At 58.6% G+C, this 23433-nt stretch overlaps 1 protein-coding gene across 6 annotated transcripts; it reads left to right on the top strand.

Annotated features, from left to right (window-relative positions):
* Nucleotides 1–1580: 1580 nt before the first annotated feature.
* Nucleotides 1581–22430, top strand: PEAR1 (platelet endothelial aggregation receptor 1). 6 transcript variants are annotated; one of them, XM_036843423.1, is made up of 25 exons: nt 1618–1669; nt 8745–8796; nt 9388–9518; nt 11147–11322; nt 12006–12110; nt 12465–12565; nt 13334–13426; nt 13711–13954; nt 14738–14858; nt 15057–15193; nt 15287–15499; nt 15784–15958; nt 16045–16165; nt 16910–17073; nt 17167–17269; nt 17399–17545; nt 17759–17884; nt 18818–18946; nt 19063–19191; nt 19397–19609; nt 19846–19934; nt 20045–20180; nt 20354–20428; nt 20537–20785; nt 21259–22430. In XM_036843423.1, exons 4-25 carry the CDS (start codon nt 11222–11224, stop codon nt 21408–21410), a joined length of 3123 nt encoding a protein of 1040 aa, XP_036699318.1. In that variant the 5' UTR covers nt 1618–1669; nt 8745–8796; nt 9388–9518; nt 11147–11221; the 3' UTR covers nt 21411–22430. The 6 variants fall into 6 exon arrangements, with proteins under 6 accessions (XP_036699345.1, XP_036699326.1, XP_036699351.1 ...); XM_036843431.1 differs by lacking the exon at nt 8745–8796 and having other exon boundaries at nt 1583–1669; XM_036843456.1 differs by lacking the exon at nt 17759–17884 and having other exon boundaries at nt 1617–1669.
* Nucleotides 22431–23433: the final 1003 nt, after the last annotated feature.

The following is a 23433-nucleotide window of genomic DNA, read 5'->3' on the forward strand; positions in this document are numbered from 1 at the left end:
ACTGCCCTGGCCTGGGTTCAATCCCTGGTCAGGGAACTAAGATCCCACAATACCCATGGCACGCCAAAAACAAACAAACAAAATACAAAACTGCATCAAACGAAGACATCGAACTAAGTGAACAAGCCAGACATACTGTAAGGACAAATATTGTGTGATTCCACTTATGTGAAGTACCTAGAGTAGTCAAATTCATGGAGGTAGAGAGTAGAATAGAGGGGTTGGGGGAGGAGGAATGGGGAGTTACAGTTTAATGGGTACAGAGTTTCAGTTGGGGATGATGAAAAAGTTATGGAAATGGATGGTGGTGATGGTTGAACAATATGAATATACTTTATGCCACTGAACTGTACACTTAAAAATGGTTAAAATGGTAAAATTTATATTATTTATATTTTACTATAATAAAAAAATGTAAAAGACCCTCATCGAACTGTACACTTTTAAGTGGGTACATTTTTAAATTTATGTCAATTATACTTCAATAAAGTTGAATTGTAAAAGGCGCCAAAGAAGAACGTACCTGTCTTGCTCTTCCTGAACTATTGTAGATTTCTCTGTCTCGGTGGTTTGTAGAGGGAGCCCTGTAATCAGACGGACCACAGATCTTGGTTCAAATCCCGCTTTTGCCGCTTATGGGTGCCCTAATTACACGAACAATGTTATGTAAATAGAACCTATCTCGAGTTAAGGATTGAAAGAAGCAGCACCTAAAGGGCTAACGATGATGAAAGCAAATGTTAGTTGTTATGAAAATTGCCTCTGTCTCCTCAGAGACTGAGAAGGGAAGGGTGCCCCGAGAAAGGTGGGGTACAGGTTGTCGGCCTCCGGAGTGACGCCTTCTCCCAGGTCAGGTGCGCGGGCTGTGGGGAGGCGGACGCTGGCCGCGAGGTGGCGCCCGGCTCGGGCTGGCTCCGCGCAGAGGCTGCGGCGCGAGGTGCACAGAAGCGCCCGGGCCCTGGACCAAGGGGGCGGGCAGAGGCGGAGACTCCGCCGAACACTGCTTCCCAGGATCACACCCTCCCTCAGGGTGCTTTCGGGCGGCCAGAGAAGCGGAGAGGCCTTTTCCCGGTGCTCTTCTCCCAGCCTGGGATGCTGTCGGTCGGTCCCCGGTTTGTATCTTTAATAAGGTGACGGTTGTTGGGCCTCAGTGGGAAGGTGCCTGACGTAGACGATCTCATTGATTCCCCTCCACCACCCCACTTTGCAGATAAGAAAGCTGAGGCCGGAGAGGCGGAGTACCCCAAGGCCGCACAGCTGGTGAAGAGTCGAGGAGGGACTCGGGCCCGGGGCCCCTGCTCTTCTCCCCTGTTCATCCCCTCTCTGCGCCCGATCCAGGCTGTCGGGTTGGCCCGGCCGCTCGGCCTCAGTGGTCCCACCCCTACACAGCCTCCCTCCCGGGCATTCTGGATCTCCCCTCCCCCGGCTCCCGGTTTCCTTGTCAAAACTTCCTGCCTTGGCGAGGGCCCGAGTTCCCACCCCCTTCCTGCCCCCCGCCCCTCCGCGCCCCTCCGCGCCCCTCCCCGCCCAGCGATCCACAACTTTCGGCCACCCCGCCGCTCTCGCAGTCGGCCTGGGGCTCCACGCAGGGACCCCCGCCCTCTGCTCCTCCGGGCCCACCCCCGCGGTCCCCACCCCAGGCGGACGGCGAGATAGGATCCCGAGGCAGGTGAGTGACCGCGCGCCCCTGGTCCCGCGACCACCCTGCACTGGGGGACCTCTGGGTGGGGGAGAAAAGAGAGACTGACAGAGAGAGAGACCTGAAGGGGATGGGGCAGTGGAGAGGGGCCAAAGGGGATTGGGGGTTTCCATCCATAATGAAACAGCATGTAAATGACATGCAAATGAAGCTGTTTCTTAGCCCCTTGTATGGGACTTTGTGTGTCCAGCGGCTGCCACCACCCCACTGGCCCCCTTTCAGGGCTGGAGAGAGAAGCCCTCTAATTGGCTGAAGGGATGTGTAGTGTTAAGAGCACCCACACTGGAGTCAAGGCTGCCCAGGTTCGAATCTCGACTCTTCTCCTTACTACCTGTAGGATCTTGGTCAAGAGACTTCACCTCTGTGTCTCAGTTTCTCATTTCTAAAAGGAGAATAATAAGATATAGTGCCTACCTTATGGGGTTGCTGTGAGGCTAAGATGAGCATAAACATGTCTCCTGCTTAGAACCGTGCCTGCTCAGTGTTTATTACAGTGTTGGCCCTCTCCCCACCAGGAGACACGTTTGAGGCGGATGGAGGGAAGGGACCCAGGTTTACAGGTCCCTGGGGCTCATAGTTTTGCCGGTTTGAGGACGAAGAAGTTGGCCAAAGGTCTCAGGCATGTGGATCCCCAGAAAGCCCCATGGGCTGGTGTGTGTGAGGGGGAGTGAGGGTGGGGGGCCCTGGAGCCCAGGCACCAGCAAGGCCATCCTCACCCCCACCCCATCTCCAGCCTCCAGTAGTGAACTTTCAGCTGTCCTGCTCTGGCCTTTTATGAGTGGCCTCTCCCGAGCTTGGGCTGTGACCCTAGTCCCCGGGGATGGGAACAGCTTGTGCTGGTCCGAGTTTCCCAGGCTCCCAGGCTCCCAGGCTCAGCCAGACCTCGGCTCCAGGCAGGATTGGGCAAGGGGTCAGATCTCAACCCCCCCTGGGGGGTCGGGGAGCTGTCTGAGTCCCACCCCATCCCAATCCATGATACAGTCCCTCTGTGTGGGCACACGGGAGCCAGGGTGTGGGACAGCTCTCCTCTCTCCAGCTCTCTGTCCCCTGCTGCTGCCTCTCCCACTTCTGAGGTCTCCCAAAGTCTACCCACTAAACTTGCCGTTGCAGTTGGGGCTACCCTCCCTGCCACCTAGGAGCTGGGTTAACCAGGCTCCCCTCTGTCTTCCTCTCTTCAACGGGAGGTGAAGCCGAGGGTTGGCATCTGTTTCTACACTACCCACCCCCCAACTTCCATCCCCTATCAGACTTTCCCAGAAGAGGAAACTAGCTCTGCAGGCAGCCCCATCCACAGTTCGGAAACCTGGATAGAGATAGAGGTCACTGGGATGCTGTCTGCCTCCCCCCACCAACACATTCTGCTGGAGAGGGGACCTGGGCCAGGCAGGGCCTCCACCACAGTGCTCGGAGCTTCTCCTTTGAGTAGCCTTGGAAACCTTGAAAGAGAGCCCTCCCGGGATGCAAGAGGGGCCCTAGGGCCCATCCTAGCTCTGGGGAGGGTGTCCATACCAGTCCTGGGGGAGGTACCATAGAGGCTTCTCTATGGGGGAGAAGCCAGCAGGAGGAGCAAGAGAAGACAGGGGAGGAGAGAGGGAAAGACAAAGACAGAGATATAGAGAGACAGAAATATGGAGACAGACAGAAACCAACAGACAAAGAAAACACAGGCAGAGGCATAGAGACTTCTGGAAACAACAAGGCCCAGAGGGAAGCGAGAGGCATATTTGGAAAAACAGAGCAGAGACTGAGAGAAAGAACAAGAAGGTGGTAGAGGAGGTAAAAGAGGAGGAAGTCCAAAGATCAAAGAGAAATCACAGGGGTAGAAGGACTTAAAAGGGGCAGCACAAGCCTTTGGAGCTTGATAGACCTGGTCCAAATCCCCACCCTGCCTTTGGTTGGCTGTGTGACCTTGGGCAAATTACTTAACTTCTTTGGGATTTCGTTTTCTCTTCCTTCCTTCCTTCCTTTCTTTTCTTTCTTCCTGCCTCCCTCCCTCTCTCTCTTTCTTTCTTGTTTGCTTTCTTGCTTTCTTTCTGCATTGGCTTGTGGAATCTTAGTTCCCCTACCAGGGATTGAACCTGGGCCCTCGCAGTAAGAGCGCTGAGTCCTAACCACTGGACCACCCGGGGAACTCCCTGGGATTTCTTCATCTACATAACAGGTGGCATAATAGCACCTACTTTCTAGGACTGCTGAGAGGATGAAAAGAAAGGATCCAGCTCACAATATACATTTAACAAGGGGTGGGAATTGGTGTTAGAGCACCCACACGTGGCCAGATGGAGGTCTCCAGAAACAGCACCTGGGTGGGTGCTGGGCCATGGAACCTCGTGAGTCCCCTTTCCTGCCTGTGCCTCCTACCCCACCCCACATAGTGGCATCTGGGGCCTAGTCCGTCTGTGTAGGAGGTGGTGTGTGGATGGGCAGTGAGGGGCGTAGTCCCTGGGCCGGAGGTGCGGGATAAGGGCTCAGGCCCTGCCAGCGGGCACACTCCCTCCTCTCCAGGTGACTCAGTGCCCTGCACTCCCATGCACTCAGCCCAGAGGAACTTGGAGGCCGGCCCTGAGGAATTCCGGCCCGAGGTCGGGGGAGCAGGTCTGGAGACGCCTTTTACTTTGTAATGTTGGGAAGTTCTTTCTGAACTCCACCTTCCATCGACTTACCGATGTTGTGTCTTGAGGGCCCTAGAAGGAAGGTCCTGATGTCTGGTGAGCCGGGGACAAGCCACAGCCTCCAAACATCTCTCCCTGTCCCCTGTTTCCCACAAAGTAAGGTTGGGCTTACTCAAGTCGGAAAGGATTTAGAGTTTATCAGTCCATCCACTCCACACAATGTTTAATTACTGCCCACTGGGTGCCAGGCACCCTAGATGCGTGTGTGTAGGTGCTGGGGACACAGTAGTCAGGCAGGCAGAGAAGTGCCCTGACCCCACGGTGCTCCATTCCAGTGGGGAAGACAGACCTTAATAAAAATATAATGACCAAGGGATGGGAACCTTCAGGGAACACCTGGGGGGCAAGCAGCCCACTAACAGAGCCTGGGACAGGAATGGAATTGGAGGCTGTCCCAGCCTGGTAGGGAAGCCAGACTCACAAGCTGGCATCACAAGGTGGGGCACATTACCTCATCCGTCCATCAGACTTGAGGTGTTCCGGGGCCTGTGAACTCTTGACTTGACCTGGGTTAGTCCCACCTGCCCCCAGAGGAGGGACACTGGTGCCTTTGGCTGGAGTTTGGGGAAGTGTTGGGCCTCTGGGGGACTGGTCTATGTCCAGTATGGAGCCGGCCTCAGGGAAGAACTGGGGTCCTTTGGGCCACAGGGGTCCGTGGTGAGTGTGCTAAGAGCCTGGAGGAAGTTTCCAAGGAAAGGGAGGAACAGGTGAGGTGTGGAGCCACTGAGGGGGCTTCCTGGAGGAGACTGGCCTGGAAGGATGGGTAGGACCTGGGCATTCCAGGAGTGGCCTGGGCAGAGGTGGCCGTGTGGTGAGAGGCATGTCCAGTGTGATGGGAGCACAGGAGCAGGAGCAGAGGCTGGCCACCTGGGCCCTGGGCGCCCTTTCCTGTAGCGTGGGGAGCCACAGAGGCATTAGAGAGAGGCGGTGGTCAGAGCAGAGCTGCGCTTTCCAACAGTATCTGGGGGTGGCGATGAGCAGGGGGAGCTGCTCCCTGGCCTGTGTCACCCCAGGGGTTACCTCCCACCCCCCACTGCTTTGTTCTCAGAAGCAGATTCTAATCCTGCTGTTGCCTCTGCCGACCAGTTGGCCCTTGGGCAAGTCTTTTTACCTGAGACCCTCCATGGTCTCTCCTGTGAAATGGAGAGGGGTATCAATCACTCCACCTGTGGGTGGTGGTGAGGGTCCGGACTGGCTCTAGCTTCCAGTAGGCACGTGCTGAATGTTTGGTGAATCAGAATCCCTGCAGTTTCTCTATTTCCTGATGAGTAAACAGGTCGGGCTGAGGACCCTCTAGCTTCTGTTTCCTGAGCCACAGAGAACACAAGGCCGGCCCCTCACCCCTGCTCCCTCCCCGCCCAGCCTCTGGAGCACATGCAGGCTTCCTGTCCCTCCATCCGGCAGACATGCCTGGCGTGCCGAAGGCCTGGCTTGGCTGGATGTAGGAGGGGCTCTGTGTGTGCGTGTACAAGCGTGTACACGGGTATTCTGAGTGGCACGTGGAGCAGAGCAGTCTAGGCTGCTGGCGGAGCTGGGTTAGAGGGCATCCCTGTATGGGGAGGGAAGGGAAGTCTTTGGACTCAGGATCACGCTGCTGAGTGGGAAGGACTAAGTGATCCTGTCTCCATGGCAAAGAGAGGTTAGGAAAGGGCACAGAGAACAGACACAGACACGGGGGAGATCCTGAAAGACAAGAGAGCTACAGGGCGAGGCAACCTTGGCAGCAAGCTAAGACACAGGGCTCGATTTGTGGATCGTGGCTGGAGTTCAGCCTACACTCCATACCTGAAGGTGGATTCCCTAGTGCAGTGAACATACTGCACAACTGTACGTGGTAGCCTTGATATAGAAAAGGAAGGAGAGAGGCAGAAGAGACCAAGAAACTGATGGAGGAAGAAAAAACGACAGAAAGCAGGGAGTTTCTGATGAAGAGCAAGACAAAAGGCAAAAAGAAACAGGCAGAGAGCCTAGAACTTGGAGGATTCTGTTTTTGCATCAACACATGTCCACTGAGCAGCCTCTGGTCTGAGGCTCAGTTCCAGGATGGTCATTGGAACCAACAGTTCCAACCCCCACTGAACCCTGGGAGATGTGGGGTGTTATTCTCCCATTTTACAGATGAGGAAATGGAGGCTCACAGGGCTCAAGTGACATGCTTGAGGTCATACAGCTTTTAAGTACTAGGAACTTTGGCCTCCAAGATGGGAAGGAGGGAGAGAGAGAGATACAGAGAGGAGGCACCAGTGGAAACAAGCAAGAAGCTGGAGTTGGTGCTCAGGCTGAGGGCTGGGGGGGAGTAGAATCCAGGCGTCCTGCCTCATCAACCGCCTTTGGCTTGAAGACTACCTGGCGGGCAGCCCATCGTTCTGGGGGATCAGGTTCTCTGGGGAGCCTAGTCCCCTCCCCTCCCCACTTCCTTTCTCTCTGTCAGCATCTAAGGCCCTATTCCCATTCCCGGATCATCCTGGGGATTCTTCAGGAAAAAAAAAGAAAGAAAGAGCTTTTCCTGGAATTAATACTCAAAGAGTATGACAGTGCCAAGGGGAGTGGAGAAGGGGTGTGATAGGTGCAGGAGGAGTGGGGCTGAGGATGCCATCATGGAAACTGCAATTGTTCATTGAACTTCTCATGTAGCTCTCTAAGCACTTATCTGTATCAACTCATTTATTACTCTGCAGAACAGTCCTACAAAGGGAAGTCCCATTATCCTCTCCATTTTAGAGATGAGGGAACTGAGAGATGGGATTCGAACCCAGGTTTGAATGGGGGGCTGGGAGGGGATGCAGAGCTCAGAGGGTATCCTTTGCTGTACCACCTCCCGGAGAAGAGCAGCTGGAAGGGAGCTGGTGGGGAAGTTCCTCTTGCTGTGTCACTTCCATCAGCCCCACTCTTGCTCTCTGCCTTCTATAGACATGGATGATCTCCTGTCCACTAGGAACTCTACTCCCCTCCCAGAGGCCCCAGACTCATCCCCCTCCTCCTAGCAGGGTTAGGATTGGAGTACAGTGAGGGTAGGGGGACTCCGCACCAGAGGAATCAGGCTGAACAGGAGAAGAGAAGGGGAGGCGAGCTGGGTTGGGCCCTGTGTGGGCTTGGAGGCCGAGAGGGCAGGGATACTGGGGGTTCGCGCAGGCGGGACTGGGGACTGGGGTGGGGGGGGCCTGGCCAGGCGCCCAGCTGCTTTGCATCTCGAGGTGGAGGAGAGAGAAGTGTCAGCTCATTCTTGACTGTAAACACATCCCGGTTCCCACGCCTCTGATCGCGTTCTTGCGGCAGCCCCCAGCCCGATCCCCTTCTCCTGTCCAGCCCCCTGCCAGGCTCCCCCTTGCCATAACCAAGGCTATTACAAAGAGATGTAAAGCCCCTGGGATTCCTGCCTGGGCTCGGGAGAGCCTGGAACCACAGGGATGGATCTGCCAGTCTGGGTTTGAATCCCAGCTCTGATATTACTGGCTGTGTGGCCCTGGGCAGGGAACTTACCCTCTCCTTGCCTGTTTCCTCATCAGTAAAATGAATAATAATACCTACCACAGTGGGTTGACATAAGCTTTACACGAAATGATCCATATAAATTGCTCAGCACTCTGCCCGTGCCAACACAGTAAACAACATATGTTAGTTTTCCAATTGTGAGGGAAGGTGTGTGGGTCCCTCAATCCAGAGGTGCCATGGAGGAAGGAGGCTGAGTAGGGGAAAGGCAGGGGGCATCTGTGTGGGAAGAGGGAGAAGGAAGCCTACAGTGGGGGCCCCTGGGGTCAGATGGGGACCCAGTAGTTGTCTGATTTAAACCCCTTGAAGGGGCACGTGTAATCACAATAGCCCCAGTTCTGCTGGGACTGGAGGTGCTGGGGAAGGGTGGGCCAGGGTCTCAGGTTCCCTAGCCCCTCAGGGACAAAGGCTCAGATGGGAACAAGCCTAGGCAGCCAGGCTGGAGCTCTGGGCTCCTGGTCTGGCCTGTGTTCCCTCCTCAGGGTCTGGGGCTGGTGAGGCCAAACCCTGCCCCTCCCTGCCAGGATCCCCATCTCATCTCTCCCCTCCCTGCAGACCACCCACTGATCTCACCGACCCCATCCTGGCTTCCAGCCCCTTCCACTGACCAGCTGAGACCTCCTCTGCTCTCCAGTCCTACCCTGAGGCCCTTGGGAGAACAGAATCTCCCCACCCCTCTAGTTATTAGAGTCAACCCCCTGGGATTAGGGTCAGGCCCTCCTCATGCTCCCCTGCCCATCTCGAGGTCCCTCTCAAAGTCCCCCGGGTGAACCATTTCCTCCAGAAGTTGGTTAAGAGGAGGTGGCTGGTGGGAGGGGGCTGCTGTAGATGAGAGGAAGGACAGCCCCTCCCCTTTGCGCCTCATCAGGGTCTTCCTGCTGCAGGTCTTGTCCATGTCACCGCAGCCTCGAGCTCCGGGGACAGATCCAGGCCCAGGTAAGCCTGGGGGTCCCTGTGTGGCTGGAGATGAGGCTCGCCCAGGGACAAGGGTGATGACCCTGTATCCAGACAGATTGAGCTCCAATTGGAGGACAGGACCCCCATGCCAGGGGCACAGTGGGGGCTACAGGAAGAGGGGAGTGTGGACCAGACTGAGGGATGAAGAGGTGGAGATGCGTGGGGGGCTCGGGGTCCTGTCCATGGGCTTGCTGCCATGCACACTCGAGGGAGAAGTTCAGCTGGGATCAGACAGGGTGGACCTGGGATCATGACCGGAGCAGGCCTGGGGTGAAGGGCAGAGTCTGGGGATGTTGGGAGAAGGAGCCAACTGTTGGGGAGGGAGCTGGGGGTTGTGTGGGTGGAAGGGCAGACTATGGGGGTCGTCTGAAGGACACTCCTGACTGTGGCCTGGCTCCCTGAGGCCAGGCTGCGTCCCTCCCCACCCCACTCCCCACCCTCCCCCACATCCTACCTTCCAAGTTCAGGGTGGTGGGAGGACGGAGCCACCCCATGCTCCGCCCGTGATCATGCTCCTTGCTGCCCTCCCCACATACACACGTTCTAGCCAGGCTCTGTTTCCTGTTTCAGGCTCCATATCATGAGCACCGGGATCCCCCAGGACACTCTCTGGGCTCCTCAGGCCCTGGGGCCCAAGGGCCCTGTCACCCTGCCCCTGGCTCACCTGAGTTTCTCAGGCCCCAGGATGCCATAGAGGCCTGGTGAGTTACCTGGGGACTGAGGATGGATGGGAGGGACACAAAAAAGACAACAGGTGGAGATCTGCCCTGGGGGAGCTGTGATGGGGCCACTAACCAGAGTCATGGGCAGGCCTTGCTGCTCTGCAAGGCAGGAGCGGGGGTGGGGGAGTGGGTAGAAATTTGCGGTGGGTGGGAGGGAGCGTGGGGAGGAGAGGTGGGCCAGCCCAGCCGCTGAGAGGGTGGGGAGCAGGCTGGAGGGTTTACTGGTGGGGCAGGACGCGGCAGTGGGGTGCGGTGAGGTTAGGGAGTATCCCTCTGAGCGCTGCCCTGATGGGCGCTGAGAGCGGCCTGCGGGGACCCTGGGAGTGTGTGGGTGGAGGGCCTGGGGTGGGGCCCGGAGGCAGGCATTCCAGAGATACTCAGGGGGGTAAGGGGCCAGCTACCACGACCTTTCTCTCTCTTCTCGGGGAAAATTATAAGCAGATGTGGGCGCCTCAGGGAGGCGTAGAGGAGGGAGCCGGGGCAAGTTAACAGAGAATCTGAAACTGGCGGGGCGGGGGGCGGCGGGTGCTCAAGGGCCTCCGCGGCTCCTGAGCTCAGGAGCGAGAACTGACTCCTCGGAGGTCCTGACCTGCTTCCCACCCACTGGGCGAGGCCAGGCGTGGAGGAGAGGGGAGGAGCCCATTTCCAGATGGCTGGTGGGTGGTCACAGGGAGGTGGTGGCTTCTCCTTAAGTCTGAGGCCAGGCTGGGGACTCCCTGGGTGATAGCACCTAGAGCTGGGTGCAGAGGTATGCTGGCAAGGCTTTAGCAACCGGCTTCGGTGGGGGGATGGGTGGGGGGGTGGCCCTGATTTGTGGTGTTTGCTGATTTCCATGGTGCCGATTTCCACCCCCGTACTTGGTTTCAAGCTACTACTGTGACAGCACTGAACAAGGAGTTGGGAAGAGAAGTCATGATTGGCTCTCAGAAGTCAGTATGGGCCGTGCCAGCGCACCAGTGGTGGGGAGGGGCCTCCTTCAAGGTCACCTGGACCTAGCCCTACTCCCACCCCATAAAGCAGGAAGCCCCTAACAGCATCAGGGTGGTTTTGGCCTCTGCCTGCCTACATCCAGTGATGGGGAGCTCACCATCCGAGGTCGCTGATTCCATTACAGAACTGCTTTGACCGTTGGAAAGTTCTTCCTCTAACTGAGCCCAAGTTGGCTTCCCTTATAACTTCCCTTCATCGGCTCCAATTTCACACCTTGGTATAATATCAAAGTGCCCTGGGTAGGGGCTGTGCTGGGGATTGGGAATTCAGGCACAGGTCCCTGCCTCTAGAGGTCATGGTCAGGGAACAGGCACTAGAACAGTGGCGTGTGGGTGAATGGTGCTGGGGTTCCTGGAAGGGATGGGTGGGGGCAGTCTGCCAGTGTGGATCGGGAAGCAGGGCAGGGAAAGAGGGGTGACACTTGGGCTAGACCTTGAAAGGTGAGTGCTTAAAGTGAAGAATGGGGAGGAGGACGTCCAGACAGAGGAAACCGTGTGAGAAAGTCTCAGAGGCATGGCAGTGCTCCACCTGGTCAGGAATAAGACCTGGAGCCTGGGAAGCATGGGCCAGAGGACCAGAGCCTCACCTCTTCTGCCACCCCTGCTTGTTCTCTGCAGAGACTTGGTCCTCCAGGTTTGTGGCTGCAGTGCCCCTCACCTGCTCCACACCTGGCCGTGTCACAGGCCTCAGCAATGTCACCACCTCTGCGGGCCCTCTTTCTCCTGGCCCTGGGCCTGGGGCTGGCTGGAACCCTCAACCCCAAGGACCCCAACACCTGCAGCTTCTGGGAAAGGTGAGAGAGGGCCCCTGCTGTGCCTTGAGGGCTGCAAGCCCCCAGCTCCCCATTCTCCCCACTGGGGCTCCTCTTCCCAGCTCCTTCCCTTGCTTCCTTCCCTTTCTCCAGCCCTCACCTCCCTCTTATTTCTGCTTCTACTCTCTCTGCTCCTCTAGATGGGATGCCTCTGACTCCATCCCCATCTTGATCTTGTCTCAGTCTCCATCTCAGCTGTGACCCTGTCCTTTCTTTATCCCCCTGCCTTGGTCCCTGTGCGAGGCTAGCTGCAGGACAGAGCACAGGGTAGGAGCCATTCACTATGGGGCAAGCAGAGGGGCTGGCCCAGGGAGAGCCAAGGGGACAGGGTTGGGCAACAAGTCCCAGGGCAAGGTTTGGCCAGAAGTGCTTCAACCCATCTGCATCAGCTGGGCCCAGAAGTCAGTTCTAGCTCAATTTCCCCATATAGGGAGAAGGAGGCGGCAGGGAATGGAAGGCTGGAATGGAATATTCCCAGGAATATGCCAACTCTGGGAGGATCCCTCCAGATTGAAGCAGGACAGATGGGGGGGGGGGTCCATCCTAGGCTCGAGGGAGCGAGCCTAAATATTCCCCACTGTGGCCAAGCCCTCACGCCCCCGCTCCGCTCTGCCAGCTCAGGCCTCCCCCTGCCCTGGGCCCCCACTCCGTTCCCTGTCTTGCAGCTTCACCACCACAACCAAGGAGTCGCACTCCCGCCCCTTCAGCCTGCTCCCCTCGGAGCCCTGTGACCGGCCCTGGGAGAGCCCGCACACCTGCCCCCGGCCCACGTGAGTGCCCGTCCCCCTCCATCGGCAGATGGATGCCAGAGGAGCTGCCTCGGCCCGGGCCTTGCCCCTCTGTACCCCCATTCTTTTCTCAGAACCTTTAGAGTTCAGAGGAAGCATCTGGCCTCAGGGCACTCAAGGCATGTTGTGTGTGGGGTATGTGTGTTTGGGGTGTGCAGGTGTGGTGTATTGTGGGCATGTGTGTGGCCGGATGGAGGGCAAGGAGGGAATGTTCTCTGCTACCCCAGCTCAGAGTGTTGGGCAGTGCCCCAGGCCTCCCCCAGTGCCGCACTGTGGAAGGTTGGAAGCCGGGGCCTCAGCAGGGAGGACTGAGGGCCACCTCTGGGTCTCCCCCAGGGTTGTCTACCGGACCGTGTACCGCCAGGTGGTGAAGATGGAGCACCGAATGCGCCTGCAGTGCTGCCGGGGCTTCTATGAGAGCAGCGGGGCCTGTGTCCGTGAGTCCTGGGTGGGGCCGCGGAATGAGTGGCGCCTAGGCCACCTAGTCCTTCCCTGCCCTCACCAGGGTGGGGCTACTCCTCTGCCCTCCGCTCGCCCTGTTGTCTCTAGGGACAAAGCTGCCACTTCATACCTCTGTCTCTAGCTGGCCCTACGTCTCTCCCACCCTCTCTCGCCATGTCCCTCAGCAGTCTCCGGCTCTGCATCTCTGTCTCTGGGCTGCCTGTATCTCTCTGTCACCGTGTCTCAGGCTCTCTCTCTGACTCTTCCCGTCCCTGTCTCTCTGTCGCTATCTGTCTCGACCGGTCGCCGTCCAGTCTCTCCTGTCCCCCGCCCCCAGCACCCTGAAACCCCCAGAGCAGAGCCCGCTCTGTCTGCCTCTCCCCTTCTCTCAGCCTTGGACCATCACCAGCCCCTACAGAGACCCCTGCCCAGCCTGAGCCCCCAGCCCAACCCCTACCCTCTCTCTGGACAGCATCCATGTCTGGTCCCTACGTGAGGAACCCCGCCTGCCCATTTCCCAACAAGGTGCTTCCAGAATTTCACAGAAAGGAGCTCGGGAGTCCAGAATCCTGAGGTCTTGACAAGCTCTGACCTGAGTTGCTCTACTCTCAGTCTTTGTGCATCTTAGAGGCAGAAATGCTGCTTGGCGAACTCCGGGTCCCTGGTGTGGGAGGAAGCTGGGGTTAGGCTTCAGAGAATAAAAGGTGGGTACGGCAGGGGTGGAAGCATCTTCTCACACACACCCCACCCCATCTCTGCCCCAGCGCTTTGTGCTCAGGAGTGTGTCCATGGCCGCTGCATGGCGCCCAATCAGTGCCAATGTGTGCAAGACTGGCGGGGCAACGACTGCTCCAGTGGTGAGTGGCTGGTGACGGCAGGGCATGACCCCTTGCGCCTACAGGGATGCAGAACCCTTGGGCACACCCTCCCTACCAGGGCACAGGTGCTTAGGCCCCCAGGGCGATCACCCAGCAGAGTCCCACTGCAGCCAGCAGCCTTTTCTGGAGGTGTGGTACAGGGGGAGGGGCCAAAGCCGGGCATGGGGGCATGTGTGGGGGCCAGGACACAGAGACGGGGACTAACTGGAGGCTGGGGAGGGGCAAGACCCCTGGTGACCCCCTTCCGCCCTCCCATCCCACAGCTTGTGCCCCGGGCGTTTGGGGGCCACAGTGTGACAAGCCCTGCAACTGCGGCAACAGCAGCTCCTGTGACCCCAAGAGTGGGGCATGTTCCTGTGCCTCTGGGCTGCAGCCTCCACACTGCTCTCGGCCCTGCTCCCCTGGCCGCTACGGCCCTGCCTGCCAGTTCAGCTGCCAGTGCCATGGGGCACCCTGTGACCCCCAGACCGGAGCCTGCCTCTGCCCCCCAGAGAGAACTGGGCCCAGGTGTGTAACGGGAGGAACACACACTAACGGGATCGCAGACACAGGGTGCACGGGCATACGTGGGGACACAAGGGGACTCAGCATCCCAAACGTAGGGATGGAGTCAAGAGGCCCAGATCCTGGTCCCAGCTTCGCTGCTCGCTGGTTGAGCAACCTTGAGCAAATCATTGACTCTTCACGTGTTTGTTTCCGGTCTGTAAAATGGGAGCAGTATTGTCCACCTAGAAGGGTTGCTGTGAAGATAACACGAACTAGCGTGTGAGCGAAAGCACGTCCCAAATTGGGGCTGAGATAGGGACGCAGAGAACCCTACTGCAAGGCAGGGTGCAGGGAGAGCTGGGGAGTCACAGGAGGGAGAATGTGCATCTAGCTGGAGATCAAAGATCTAGCTTCATGGAGGAGCTCTGGAGTTGAGCCCTCAGGATAGAAAACCATGGCAGGCGGACGTGTTGCCCCCAGAGGGACTAGCGTGAGCAAAGCTAGAGCTGGAGCAGAGGGTGCGTGGAGAGCAGACACGCCACCCATGGCTCTTCGCTCTACCCCTCCTGATGGGGCTGGGTGTCCCTGCCATTTCCCGTCCTGGAAACGTTTGTTTCTTGATCCCTGCAGTACCCAACAGGGAAGGGGGGTGAGACTCGAAGAAGGGTGGGTGTGACTCACTGAGCCCTGGAGTCGGGCCTTCCTCCTGGGGAGGGCCTGTGTGTGGTTGACCAGCCCTTGGAGGCAAATGGGGAAGCAGGTACTGCTTGTTTACATACTGACCTCACCCCCTCTGCCCAACAGCTGCGAGGTGTCCTGTTCACAGGACAGTGTTGGCTTCTCCTGCCCCAGCACCCCTCCTTGCCAAAACGGGGGTGTCTTCCAGGCCTCTCGGGGCTCCTGCAGCTGCCCACCTGGCTGGATGGTATGAAGGGTAGGGCCTGTGGGTATGAATTCTGTGGGCGGTTCTCTACAGGGCTCCCAGGAGGATGTGTGTGAGGGGGGTAGGCTGTGTGGGCCCTGGAGAGGTTTGAGGGTTTGGGGTGTAGGGGTGTTGATGAGTCCTGTGGCCATGGGGAGGGGGCTGGGCTCCTGGGGATCTGTCGACCTCTCACCCCTACAGGGCACCATCTGTTCCCTGCCCTGCCCCGAGGGCTCCTATGGACCCAACTGCTCCCAGGAATGTCGCTGTCACAACGGAGGCCTCTGCGACCGGTTCACCGGGCAGTGTCACTGCGCTCCGGGATACACAGGGGACCGGTGAGTGGTGTTGGCCTGGGGTGGGAGTGGGCTGGGGTGGGCCGGGGGCGGCGGCGGGCGGCGTGCCCAGGCTCACTCCCGCGAGGCGCCCAGGTGCCGTGAGGAGTGCCCCGTGGGCCGCTTCGGGCAGGACTGTGCTGAGACTTGCGACTGCGCCACCGGCGCCCGCTGCTTCCCGGCCAACGGCGCGTGTCTGTGCGAACACGGCTTCACTGGGGACCGCTGCGCCGAACGTCTCTGCCCCGACGGCCTCTACGGCCTCAGCTGCCAGATGCCCTGCACCTGCGACCCGGAACACAGTCTCAAGTAGGCCGCGGGCACTGTGGTCAAGGGGTCTGGAGGCCAATGGGAGAGGCCTTCGGTGCTGAAGCCACCGGAGTCACAAAAAGGACCTAGGGCGGGACAGATGTCACAGAAGGGAAAGGGGAGGGGCCTCGGGGACGGGGAGAGACCGCTCTCGGAACAGCACCGAGCCTCCCCGATATCCCCCTCAATTCGGCGATTTTCGGCTCCCACCGCGCGGAGGGGGCGGGGAAGTCGACCTGCGAACCCGGGCTCAGACCGCGCCGCGCCCTCGCCTCCGCCCGCAGCTGCCACCCGATGAGCGGGGAGTGCTCCTGCCTGCCGGGCTGGGCGGGCCTCCACTGCAACGAGAGCTGCCCGCAGGACACGCACGGGCCCGGCTGCCAGGAGCACTGCCTCTGCCTGCACGGCGGCGTCTGCCAGCCCGACAGCGGCCTCTGCCGGTGCGCGCCCGGCTACACGGTGAGGCGCGCCCCGCCGCGAGGGAGGTGCCGGAGAGGCCCAGGAGCCCGCCCGCTCCTCTCACTGGTGCTCCCGCCCGCTCTCAGGGCCCGCACTGCGCTAGCCTCTGTCCCCCTGACACCTATGGGGTCAACTGCTCCGCACGCTGCTCCTGCGAAAATGCCATCGCCTGCTCGCCCATCGACGGCGCCTGCGTCTGCAAGGAAGGTAATGGGTTGGGGTCTCCCGGAAGGGGATTTGGGGGCGGGGCCATGCGAAGAAGGGAGAGTCCAAGGGTAGGGGCAGGCCAAGAGTAGGGGAGAGGCTGCAGGGTAAGGGCGGAGGCACTGGTCAGCAGCTGGACTGCTGGGAAAGTAGCCAGGCTACTTCCTTCCTGGAATATCCGCTTTGTTTTTTTTCAACCACAAAAATCCCAATTGTCCTTAAAGGCCCAGGCCAGAGGTACCTCTTTGCAGAACATGCCTCATCCTCAGACATACAGAATCACAGAATGGCAGCTCCAGGAAGGGCCTCGGAGATCTACCAGGGGTGCCACGTTGGCAACCTTTAGGCTAGATTCGGACGCAGATATGTTTTGTTTGACTAGCTGTCTATCATATTTAGCAAAAGTCCAGTCTCCAGTCCCCACTCCTCCCTATTGTCTTACACATGATCTGGAGAACTCATTTAGTTACCTGTTGGGGCCTCTGTAAGCATTTGGATTTGCTGCCACCCCCCTTCATTTTGCAGAAGAGGCAACCAAGACCCAGAAGGTGGTGGTGCATCCCCAGCGGTCTTTCAGCCTTCTGTCCAACATCCAACCGTTTCTATGCTTGTCTCCTATGCGGCCATGGGCATCCCCACCCCCAGCCCCAGCTCATAGTGCAGAGCCTGGCAGAGCCAATGCCCAGTGTGTGCTTGCTCAGGAGGGGAGCCAGGTCCCCATGCCTACTTGCAAGTCCCCTCTTCCAGGTTGGCAGCATGGTAACTGCTCCGTGCCCTGTCCGCCTGGAACCTGGGGCTTCGGTTGCAATGCCAGCTGCCAGTGTGCCCATGAGGCAGCCTGCAGCCCCCAAACTGGAGCCTGTACCTGTACCCCTGGGTGGCACGGGACCCACTGCCAGCTCCCCTGCCTGGTAAGTGCACAACCGTCTGCCTTCCTGGGGGAGGGAAGGGCACAGCACCCCCCCAGCTGACTGGCCTGTCCTACCCTCTACTCCCTCTCCAAGAAGGGGCAGTTTGGTGAAGGCTGTGCCAGTCGCTGTGACTGTGACCATTCTGATGGCTGCGACCCTGTTCACGGACACTGCCAGTGCCAGGCTGGCTGGACAGGTGAGCGTTCTGGGTGTCCAGGCCCCAGGCTTACTGTGGAGTTGGGGGATGCATCCCACAGGACGTGTGTTCAGAAGAAACCCTATGGAAGGGGGGCCACAGGCCAGGCTCATCCTACCCCTCTCACAGGTACCCGCTGCCACCTGCCCTGCCCTGAGGGCTTCTGGGGAGCCAACTGTAGCAACACCTGCACCTGCAAGAATGGGGGCACCTGCATCCCTGAGAATGGCAATTGTGTGTGTGCACCTGGATTCCGAGGCCCCTCCTGCCAGAGATGTGAGGCTCCCTCCCCTCCCCCTGCCTGCCAGCAGTAATGTGCAGTGCAGTGTCAGATGCCTGAAGCTCCCACTCTACCCCTCTTGGTCTCTTGTGCTGATTCCAATCTTTGGGCCGGTTGCTGCAGTGGGAAGGAGGGAGGGAGAGAGTGGGGGCACGGGCTGACTGAGGGTTGGCCCCTGCCCCTGGTCACCACGAGCCCCTTTCCCCCAGCCTGTCAGCCCGGCCGCTACGGCAAACGCTGTGTGCCCTGCAAGTGTGCTAACCACTCCTCCTGCCACCCTTCGAATGGGACCTGCTACTGCATGGCTGGCTGGACAGGACCTGACTGCTCCCAACGTATGTGGTGGCTCATGTGTCTGAGCATGTGTGCATGCTGAGGGGGTGGGCTGAGGACCAGAGGCTTCCGTTCCCCTGCTCCTGGGTATAAAAGCCTCTGAACCCACCTTGATTCAGCCATTTATATAAACACTATAAACAAATATTTATTGGGCATCACTTACATGCTGGGTATTGTTCTAGGTGCTCAGGATGCAGCAATGAACAGATCAGGGAAAAAAATTCCCTGCCCTTCTGCATGGGAGGCCTGAGAAAAGCAGTGTTTGTATGGGGGTGGGGAACATCATAAGCTCAGTTTTGGACATGTTCTTTTTTTCTTTTGGATTGCCAATTTATTTTTATTTATTTATACATGGCCTCTTTCCCACATAAATATAAGAAGGACATCATGGAAAAAATTAGTCCAGAAAACCGAGTCAAACAAATTTTAAAAAGGGGAAATGAGAAGCAGTTACCATGAAAAAGATGGGCAAGGTAGAGGGAAGTAATCTTGGACAAGACTTTTTCCATAGAATTCAGTAACTACTATTAGATTTTTTGCTAGTGTCAGATACACAAAAATTATGCCTTGAATAGTGTAGACAATTATTTCTCTCTTATGTTAAAAAAAAAAAAAAGTCCAGAGCTAAGCAACATAGGATAGTTTGGAAGCCTTTGGTTGTCTGGCCCTGGTCACGTTATTTTGAAAGTCTATCAGATAGGCAAGTGCAGAAGGTAAGCAGGCAGCTGGGCACGTGGGTCTGGAGTTCAGGCAAGACACAGGGCTGTGGGCAAGCATTTGTGACTCATCAGTGTGTAGATATGGTTCAAAGCCTTGGTGCCCCTGGGGAGACCAAAGCTGAGCTGAAGAGGTCAGCGATGCTGGGGGCTGAGAATTCACTCAGGAGGGGCTGGCCCTGCCCGCCAGACAGGCTCCAACCTTGTCTCCTGCAGCGTGCCCTCTAGGACACTGGGGGGCCAACTGTGCCCAGCTCTGCCAGTGTCGCCATGGCGGGACCTGCCACCCCCAGCATGGGAGTTGTTTCTGCCCCCCAGGCCGGACCGGACATCTCTGCTTGGAAGGTACCAGCAGAAGGGGAACTCCATGCCCCTGCCTCCAAGTCAGCCCTAGCCTGAGGAGGGGACTGCAGTTCCCTGGCCCCTCTGATCCCCGCCTGCCTCCTCGGCTCTCTAAACAGGCTGCTCTCCAGGGATGTTCGGCACCAATTGTTCCCAACCATGCCAGTGTGGTCCTGGAGAGAGGTGCCACCCAGAGACTGGGGCCTGTGTGTGTCCCCCAGGGCACAGTGGTGCCCCCTGCAGGATTGGTGAGTTCTCACCTAGCCCCCTCCCTACCCCCACCCCGCCCCGCACTGTCCCCAGGGAACCAGGACACAGGTAGATGCCCAGGTCTCTGCTAGGTGGTACCCTTGTATCACCCTGCCTCCCTACTGGGGCCTCTCCCATGCATGCATCCCAAGCTCACCAGTAGGGCCAAGACACTGTCCTGAGTGACCACCCCATCCCACACAGGAAGCCAGGAGCCATTCACCATGACGCCTACCTCTCCGGTGGCCTATAACTCACTCGGGGCAGTGATTGGCATTGCAGTGCTGGGATCCCTGGTGGTGGCCCTGGTGGCGCTGTTCATTGGCTACCGCCATTGGCAAAAAGGCAAGGAGCACCAGCACCTGGCAGTGGCCTACAGCAGCGGGCGACTGGACGGCTCTGAGTACGTCATGCCAGGTGAGCTGGCCCGGGGGCGGGGACACACATGAGTGGCTGGCTCTTAGGTACAGGGCAGATGGGGTGCGGGGCTCCTGCATCCCTCCCTGGACCTTGTAGGTGGGAAGCGGGGAGTTGGAGAGAGTCAGAGAGGCCAGAGAGGCTGATTATGGATCTCCTGGAACAGAATGACTGTCTTGGGCCCAGGCTTGTCTCTGACCGGGCAGGTCACCCTGCAACTGTGTCTGTTTGTGCAGATGTCCCTCCGAGCTACAGTCACTACTACTCCAACCCCAGCTACCACACCCTGTCACAGTGCTCACCTAACCCCCCGCCCCCTAACAAGGTCAGTGTTGGGGGCGGGGATGCACCGTGGATGCCCTGTGGGCACAGCCCGGTTCTCGGAAAGCTCCAGCCGGGCACGTGCCTCTCCCTGTCCCACCCCTCCCCTGCCAGGTTCCAGGCAGTCAGCTCTTTGCCAGCCTCCAGGCCCCTGAGCGGCCGGGTGGAGCCCTTGGGCATGATAACCACGCCACGCTGCCTGCTGACTGGAAGCACCGCCGGGAGCCCCCTCCAGGGCCTCTGGACAGGGGTAGGAGCCCGGGGGCCAAGGCCTCTGGTGAGGGTGGATGTGTACAGCCCAGCGTCCTGCTCCATCTGAGTGCGTGTGTCTGTGGAAGGGGATTCTGGGCCTCAGTTCTAGAGGAGGTGGGACCTTGGGCAGGGGACCAGGGGCCTGATTGCAGGTTGCTTTCTCCTCCTCAGGTAGCAGCCGCCTGGACCGAAGCTACAGCTGTAGCTACAGCAACAGGAATGGCCCTGGCCCCTTCTACAGTAAAGGTGAGGGCAGGGCAGGGCAGGGCAGGGCGGGGGAGCGAGGGAGGGAGCTGCGCTGGGGTTTAGGGGCCAGTGCCTCCTCTGAGCCTGACTTCTTTCCCCTATCTTTAGGGCCCATCTCTGAAGAGGGTCTGGGGGCCAGCGTGGCTTCCCTGAGCAGTGAGAACCCTTACGCCACCATACGGGACCTGCCCTGCCTGCTAGGGAGCCCCCGGGAGAGCAGCTACATGGAGATGAAAGGCCCTCCCTCAGGGTCTCCCCCCAGGCAGCCTTCTCAGCTCCGGGACAGCCAGAGGCGGCGACACCCCCAGCCAGAGAGAGACAGTGGCACCTATGAGCAGCCCAGCCCCCTGACCCATGGTGAGTCTTCCTTCTCCACTGGGGCAGAGAGAACAGGGACAAGGGAGGTGGGAAAAGAGAAGGGACAGAGGGCGAGAATGCAGAGTTGGCATGAAGTGGCAGCAAGAGCAAGGCCTTTGGGGTCAGACTTGGGCTCAAACCAGGCATGATGTTTGGGAAGTCACACTGCCTCTTAGAGCCTGTAGGTGGCGGTACCTCCCTCACAGGGCTGAGGATTTGAAATGGTGGTTTTACAGCACCTGAGTTGTAGACTTGATACCCAGAAAAGCTGGGAACAAGGCAGGTGACGGAGTGTCTTCCTATCCTGTGAGGTGGGCAGGTCGAGATGGCCTCCCTCCCTGGCAGCTGAGGAGGCTGGCCCATAGCCAGGCACTACGCATCCGTCTTTGGGCAGAAGAGGCTGGAGAGGGCAGGAGAGTGGTGGGAAGGGGAGGAGCCACCTCCTTCTCATCTCCTCCCCTCTCTGTCTCCAGACCGAGACTCTGTGGGTTCCCAGCCCCCTCTGCCCCCGGGCCTGCCTCCTGGCCACTATGACTCACCCAAGAACAGCCACATCCCTGGACACTACGACTTGCCTCCAGTACGGCATCCCCCGTCACCCCCACTTTGGCGCCAGGACCGTTGAGGAGCCAAGATGGTGTGCAGAGGTCAGCACACCGGTTCTTTGCTGCTCAAGGCTGAGGACAGAGCCCGCTGTACCCTGCCAGGAGCAGGGAGAGGACTGGCCGGCCGTGAACACGAACATGTTTAATAGAGGAAGTGAATGGAGAGGAGATGGGAGCCTGGCTCCCAGGTTCTACCATGGGAAACACTGGTCAGCAGGAAACCTGTGTTCCTTTTCCCCAACCCATTGCTCCCCAAGGCCCCCAGGGCCCTGTATACATAAACTGGTGGGTTGAATGTTGCTGGATAACTCTGATTTCAGATTGCTGTAAGAAGTGTATATTGGGTAACTTTTCTGTGCACTCCCGGGCTAGGCTCTGTGTGTGCGTGCATGCGTGTTTTCAGAGGGGTACCAGGCACTGATCCCGTCCTGGAGCACTCACTATATAGTGGAGAGGCAGCCCAAACCCAGTGAACTCTGGAAATAGCCTGACTGGCCTCCCTGCATTCGTTTGGTACTCCCGCCAACCAACTGCTTCAAAATACAAGCTGGTTAGGTTACCCCTGCCTGAAAGTCTCCCGTGGGTGCCCCATGGCCCTTGGGCTACAGTCAAAATTGTCCAAAGCCTTAAAGGCTTTGCTGGCCTGGCCTGCCTGTCTCTTCAGCCTCACTCTGAACTGTGTTCCCTGCCACTCTGCTCTAGTCACACTGGCCTCTACGTCCTCCTATCAGCCACACGTCTTCCTACTACGGGGGCTTGGCACATCTGGAATGCTCTTCCTCCCCCACTCACCTGTTAACTCCTGCTTGTCCTTCACACCCCGTGTTCTCTTTCACAGCACTGATTACTGATGTGTTCATGCACCAGTTACCTGCAGAAGGCCTACAGGGTGCCAGGCACCTCTGTAATGTGTTGCTTTTTAGTGTGATTATTTGATTAATCTCTGCCTCCCCCACCAGACTCTAAGTTCCCTGAAAGCAGGAATCCTGTGTTTATGTTCAACATTGACTCCCCTTGGCACGTGGTAGGCACTCAATAAATGTTCCCCCAAAGGCTGAGTGGCTGAGTGAGTTAAAAGTACCAGTGGTAAGTGCTGGCAAGTGCTAAGATGGCTGGGCAAACTGGTGCACTGAGAGCTGAAAGACTGCATAGGTCAGAGTCTTCCCCAAAGGGTGGCGTTTCTACAGGGGAACAGCACAAAAGCTCAAAGGTGGGAAGGTCTGGGAGTGGCGGTGGGGGAGGGGAACAGACTGGAGCGGGGAGGCTGGAGCCAGGAAAGCAGAGGGGAGAGAGTATACTCTGATGGGGGCCCGGCAGGGTCTAGGCTACCTGAGGACTTTGAATCCAAGGTTTCTTGGAAGCGTGACCCGCCTCCTAAACTCGTTACTCGTTAGCGGATCAACTAAGTCCCCAGACCTCCAGGAGGCTACGTAGATGGGGTCGGGATTACAAACCCAGAGCCACGGCAACTCGCTAACTCGGTGGGTCTCTCTGGGCCTTTTCCATCAGGAGTCCTCTCCTTACAGGGTAGGAGGGCCGACCCCAGAGAGTGGATCTGTCCCCACCCGGACTCTGCTTCCCTAGATTCCTCCGACTGCCGCGATCTCTAATACACGGGGTCGGATCCCGGCTTTCCCCGGTTCCGTTTCCCGGGTGACTTTGGACAGCTCCTTGCCCGCCCCCTAGCCCTGCCTCTCCGTCCTGGTCTCGCTCTAGCCCAGCCCCCTCCACTCCGGTCCAGTCCGGTATCCATTCGTCTCCCTCCGCCACGGCTCCGCCCAGGTCCTTCTCCCTTCGCACAGGGTCCGCGGGGTCCGGCCCTCCAGGGCTCCAGGGCTCCCCTGCCCCTGTGACAGAGGGCTGCCCAGGCTCCGCCCTGGCCCCGCCCTTCTCGGCTGCCCTAGTTCCGCGGCTCCGCCCTCCGGGTTCCTCCCGCCCCCTGATGACTCTGTGGTGCCCCCTGTCGGCCTCGCATGCGCTCTGTGGTTGCCCCTTGCCCTTGGGCCCGCCCACCTCGCGCGGTTGTCTTGGAGAGGGACGCTG

The sequence above is a fragment of the Balaenoptera musculus genome, chromosome 1 (assembly GCF_009873245.2).
Source record: "Balaenoptera musculus isolate JJ_BM4_2016_0621 chromosome 1, mBalMus1.pri.v3, whole genome shotgun sequence".
Taxonomy (NCBI): Eukaryota; Metazoa; Chordata; class Mammalia; order Artiodactyla; family Balaenopteridae; genus Balaenoptera; species Balaenoptera musculus.